At 39.9% G+C, this 6,000-nt stretch overlaps 1 protein-coding gene across 15 annotated transcripts in view; it reads left to right on the top strand.

Moving 5' to 3' along the window:
* The window catches only part of KMT2C (lysine methyltransferase 2C), a 294,475-nt gene that overhangs the window by 75,031 nt on the left and 213,444 nt on the right, over positions 1 to 6,000 (top strand). For all 15 annotated transcript variants that reach the window (XR_009520703.1, XM_060021158.1, XM_060021157.1 and 12 more), the window contains one exon: positions 2,791 to 2,879. Coding sequence is in view for 14 of the 15 variants with exons in the window: in XM_060021158.1 (XP_059877141.1) it covers positions 2,791 to 2,879 (89 nt within the window). In the remaining variant the exon portion in view is untranslated. The remainder of the gene's footprint in view (positions 1 to 2,790; positions 2,880 to 6,000) is intronic.

Genomic DNA, 6,000 nt, shown 5'->3' with positions numbered 1-6,000 from the left:
TCTCTGCACAGCTCGCTCCTACTGCGTACTGTGTTCTACAAATTCTAGCGTCCTTTATCACCCTTAATGGATGATGGAGCATATGAATGCAATATGGAAATATAAAATATATTTATTTTATTTTTGACTGCGTCGGGTCTTAGTTGTGGTACGTGGGATCTTCATTGAGGCATATGCGATCCTTTGCTGAGGTGGGGCTCCTTGCTGTGGTGCTCAGGCTTCTCTAGTTGTGGTTATGTGCTCTCTAGTTGTGGCCTGCGTGCTCAGTAGTTGCGGTGCTCGGGCTTAGTTGCCCTGAGGCATGTGGGATCTTAGTTCCCCAACCAGGAATCGAAATGCGTGTCCCCTGCATTGGGAGGCAGATTCTTGACCACTGAACCACCAGGGAAGTCCCTCTAAAGTTTTTTTTTTAAGTTAAACATAACTTAAACATAACTACTACTACTTAAACATAACTATTTGCCTTAATAAAATCTAAAAATAATTATTCTCTCTTTTTCTATGAACAATAAAATCAACCTTGCCCTGATAACCCTTTCCCATCAAGTTTTTGTCATCTCTTACTTGTTCTGCCTACTTTCCGCCTTCCCTTCATGAATGATGCTGTTTTGGCTGCTTGACTTGGTGTGTTATATTGGCAAATTTCTAATATTAAATTATACTTGCATTCTCATTATATTTATTGGTATTCTTTTCATCCATAGTTTTTTGGATATGTTAGGATTTTGCTTCAGTTATTTCCTTTTAATTTTTTTCTGTGGAATGAGGATGACTTTTTTTTTTTTTTTTTTTTTTTGCGGTACGTGGGCCTCTCACTGTTGTAGCCTCTCCTGTTGTGGCGCACAGGCTCCGGACGCGCAGGCTCAGCGGCCATGGCTCACGGGCCCAACTGCTCCGCGGCATATGAGAACTTCCCAGACCGGGGCACGAACCCATGTCCCCTGCATCGGCAGGCAGACTCTCAACCACTGCGCCACCAGGGAAGCCCGAGGATGACTTTTTGACAGTGTGTAGTATTGCACTTATAAAACTATTTGGACTTTGATTGCTTTAACTTAAAAAAATTTTTATATCTCCTTTATTGGTTTTGATGGATTAAAATCCTTTTAAAAATAAGATTTAGGGCTTCCCTGGTGGCGCAGTGGTTAAGAATCCACCTACCAATTCAGGGGACACGGGTTCGAGCCCTGGTCCGGGAAGATCCCACATGCCGCGGAGCAACTAAGCCCGTGTGCCACAACTACTGAGCCTGTGCTATAGAGCCTGCGAGCCACAACTACTGAAGCCCGCGTGACTAGAGCCTGTGTCCCACAACAAGAGAAGCCACCGCAGTGAGAAGCCCACACATCACAATGAAGAGTAGCCTCTGCTCCCCACAACTAGAGAAAGCCTGCGCACAGCAACAAAGACCCAATGCAGCCCAAAATAAATAAATACATAAAATTAAAAAAAAAGATTTAAATAGGTTTCCTGTTATTTAAAAGTCTTTTTTGCTTTACCTTTTCATATTATTTTTCTCTATTCTTTTCAACTCTTTAAGTATTTTTCAAATAAATACTGTGTTCGTTTGTACTTTTTCTTTTTAAGTAATGAAATAATTTAAAGCTCTGAAATTATCTGAATACTGCTTTGTCAATTTCTAAGTTTTTTTTAATATGTAATATCTTTATTTTTTCTTTCTTATTTTATGTGTTTAAAAACTGTTTTTGACTGACTTCTATCCTTTATGAGACCTCAAAAACTTTAAAGGTCTTTTCAGTTAATTGCATTGGGTAAGAGAATTGTACTTTACCATGATTCTTTTTTTTTAAACATCTTTATTGAAGTATAATTGCTTTACAATGTTGTGTTAGTTTCTGCTGTGTAAGAAAGTGAACCAGCTATGTGTATACATATCTTCCCATATCCCCTCCCTCCCTATCCCACCCCTATAGGTGGTCACAAAGCACCGAACTGATCTTACCATGACTCTTATGTTTATTTTACTTTACTGAAGTGTTTATAAATTAAAATCCATCACACTTGTAAGGCAAGTGTGATTAGATCATGCTTAATAGTTAGATTTTTTGTTTTTTGGTGGGGGTGGTTTGCAGGAGTGTGCCTCACTTTCTCCTTAAGGGGTAGGTGTCTTAAAAATGCAGACGTCTGGGCATCACTCCTCAATTTCATTAGATCTAGAGGTGTAACCTGGTGTGTGAACTTTGAACCCACTAGGTAGTTAAAAACCACTACTGTAGGGCTTCCCTGGTGGCGCAGTGCTTGAGAGTCTGCCTGCCGATGCAATGGACACGGGTTCATGTCCCGGTCCGGGAAGATCCCATGTGCCGCGGAGCGGCTGGGTCCATGAGCCATGGCCACTGAGCCTGCGCGTCCGGAGCCTGTGCTCCGCAACAGGAGAGGCCACAACAGTGAGAGGCCCGTGTACCGCAAAAAAACCCCCCAAAAAACAAAAAAACAAAAAACAAAAAAACAAAACCACTACTGTAGACAGAGGGAGTGATCTCAAGGTCTGGTAAAAGAGGGGAAAACCTAGCCTGGAGAATACTTACAGAAATGAGTTATGATGACACAAACATATTAATATGGGCCTGTCCCCACATTTAGGTATAAGGAAGGGCTGAATATGTGGGAAAAATGACTGTAAAGTGTGATATTTACTATTTGATATGGTAAAGTAAGGGAAAAATTGCCTAAATTATTTTGTGTACCTTCAACTTGTGCTTTATTTTGAGTATAATTCTAAGATTTAATGTGTAACATTTAATTATATGTTTATTTCTTTGTCCATAGGCCTCGAAGTAGAGGAAAAAGTACAGTGGAAGATGAGGACAGCATGGATGGGCTGGAGACAACAGAAACAGAAAATACTGTGGAAACAGGTTTCAAAACTTAATTTAAAAATTTAAGAATTTACAGAATAATTTATATAGTTAGCTGTCGTCTATACACCGAGTTCTAAAACTTCCACGTGCTAGAGTAGTTTAATAAGTAATGACAAAGTGATAAAACTGAGTTTTCTCCCTTTTTTCCCCTAAAGCTCTGATTTAGTAGAAATTGCTTAATCTCTGTAGAGAAATATTTTATTAAAGCAAAATTAAAACTGGAATAAACAGTAATTCCAGGCCATTCATATGATATCTCATGGGAGATGTCTGGCTTATGAACCGTCTAGTGTTTGTTTATTGTGTTAGTATATATGTGAGGAAAAAATATGTTCCATTAGCAAATGATACTGTGAAATGCTGCGTGAGAGCAGAGCAAATACTTCCTAGTCTACGGGACTTTTAGGTGCCTTAAATAAGCTAATGTGTGTTTTGCATCTGCAAAAGGAAAATAAAATAGGTTGCCCAAAGTAGTTTCCAAAGTTTACAGCAAGTTAGTGATTTAATGAGCTGTCAACGGGACTAGGTTTCATATTGTGTTCACAGGATATCTACGCGCGATGGTCTGTCATTGTCAGTATTTTTACAGTTGTTGTTTAGACATAGCTGATAGGCTTTTTCTCTGATGTTGAATGTCACCACCTTGATGCTTACAGAATGTCATACAGTTTTTAGAGAAAATTAGAAATTGCTTTATCTTTTATAATATAATTTTCCATGAAATACTTTTGGTTGTCAAATGTGTTGCTATTATATCCATGTAATTCTTGGAAAAGCCTTCAAACGTTCTGCAGTTCTCATTCCTTTTTCCCATAGAGTCTAGTTAAGAAGAGTGACAGGAGAGAAGCTTGTAAGTTCAGAATTCTACATTTTACCCTTTGGTGTACATTCATTACCACATTATTTATTTATTTTTATAAATTTATTTATTTTATTTATGTTTTTTTTGGCTGTGTTGGGTCTTTGTTGCTGCATGCAGGCTTTCTCTAGTTTCGGTGAGCAGGGGCTACTGTTCATTGCGGTGCGCGGGCTTCTCATCGCGGTGGCTTCTCTTGTTGCCAAGCCTGGGCTCTAGATGTGCGGGCTTCAGTAGTTGTGGCATGCAGCCTTCAGTAGTTGTGGCTCGTGGATTCTAGAGTGCAGGCTCAGTCGTTGTGGCGCACGGGCTTAGTTGTTCCGCCGCATGTGGGATCTTCCCACACCAGGGCTCGAACTTGGGTCTCCTGCACTGGCAGGCAGATTCTTAACCTCTGTGCCACCAGGGAAGCCCCTCATTACCACATTACTTTAAACTTGGATTTATGTAAGTTCTCCACTAGTTATTTTTCATAGATTTTCCCCTTAATTTAAATTTTTTCTGTACTTTGTACCGTTACTTTCTTGTGAAAAGTTTTTTGTAATTTTAAGTGACATTTGCGGTGTAACGATTACTTACAAGTCCCTTTAAGCCAGTGCTCTAAGACTGTCCACAGGTCCCTTTTGGTTGCACTTACCAGAAGTCTCCTTGAGTACTCTGTCTTGTTCTCTGAAGATTTAGCACGTCCCTTTCCATTTTCCTCTCCTTCTCCCATTGTCAATTTTAATAATCTATTCAACACCCAGACCTTGTAGCTCCTTGATTTCCTCAAAATCCTCTTCTCCAGCCCACCTCAGTCACTCATTCTTATGGGCAAACTTTAGCCTTTATCACTGTATCACTTACTAGGACACTTGCTGTTTCACTTCCAAAGTCTCAGTTTCAACTGTCCTTACTATGCCTCTTCTTTCACTAGCTCACTTTTTCCTAATATCCGCGCCACAGAAATTCTTCAGACACACTGAATTCTCCAGCTCAGTGATCTTACTGATGGGGTCTGTCAGCCTCCTTTTCTAGTTCAGATTCCGTGATCCAGTATTGTAGCTGTTCCGTTATGCACCCTAAACTCCTTTGCCATCCTCCCACTATTTTGCTTTCATAGCAAAACTCAGACTCTGCATTTTAGCAGCGAAAAGGGCTGGAGAAAACCATAAACTTGCTGACTGGTGGCATTTTAAATTTATGACCTCAAATCTCAAGTGGGTCATGATTGCTATCCTTCACTCACTATAGTCTACTTAGAATTCCCTCTCCCATTATCAGGGATAATTCTTTCACCACCTTTTCTTCTCCCTTCAAACTTCTGACACCTCATTTTTCAGTTGATGATCCTGCTATTTCAGTGAAAAAATAAATAGAAGCCATCAGGAAAGAAAGTCCACATTCATCCGCAATCAGATCTCCTTTCTTGCTTGTGTCTCTGTCCATCTATTTTATTATACCTTCCTAACTTAAAGTGGGATGAAAAGTCTCTGGGGTCATCTACAGCCAACTCTTCTACCTGCGTCCTGGATTCTGTCCTGTTTGCGCCTTCGGTTTTCCTTGGTTTCTGGTATCAAGAATTTCCTCTCTCAGTGAAATCATTTCCATTAGTATTAGCATTTGTTGCAGTATCACCCTTCTTAAACATAAGTAACTTCTCGTGGTCAGCTACCCCTTTTAGCTACCATATTGCACCTTTGCTCATCTTTATAGCAAAAGCCCTTGAAAGAATTGTCTATACTTATGGTTGTTACTTATTTTTGACCATGTTTTCATGACCCTACTCCAGTCAGGCTTTCTTCCTCCTGCTCTCCCAGAGGTGGTTTTGATTTCATATTTTGCCAAAACCACTGTTCAGTCTCTGTCCTCCTGAGGTATTCAGTGTCATTTTCACACAGCTAACCATTTTCAGGAGGAAAACTTTTTGTTTTAATTTGGCTTTTTCAGGACGCCACATTCTCTTGCTTTTTCCTATCTCACTGATCTCTTTTGCTCATCTCACAGATTAGGTGGTCTCATTTAGTTCAGTTGCTTTAAATATTATGTATGTGCTGGTAACTCTAAAAATTATATTACCAGCACTTTTCTTGCTTTGAACACAACCAGTATCTTCAGCTTACTTCTTAACATCTCCTCTTCGATGTCTTAAGAGGGTCTCAAACTTAATGTGTCTTCTGGGGAACTGTTTACTGTTGTCCCAAAACCTTCTATTCGTCCAGTGTTCCCACCTCAGTAAATGACATCGTGGATTGTTCAGGCTCGAAATATGCAGCCTGTTGG

The sequence above is a fragment of the Delphinus delphis genome, chromosome 9 (assembly GCF_949987515.2).
Source record: "Delphinus delphis chromosome 9, mDelDel1.2, whole genome shotgun sequence".
Classification (NCBI taxonomy): Eukaryota; Metazoa; Chordata; class Mammalia; order Artiodactyla; family Delphinidae; genus Delphinus; species Delphinus delphis.
The sequence above is the reverse complement of the archived record's forward strand: the minus strand, read 5'-3'. Positions and strand labels throughout refer to the sequence as shown.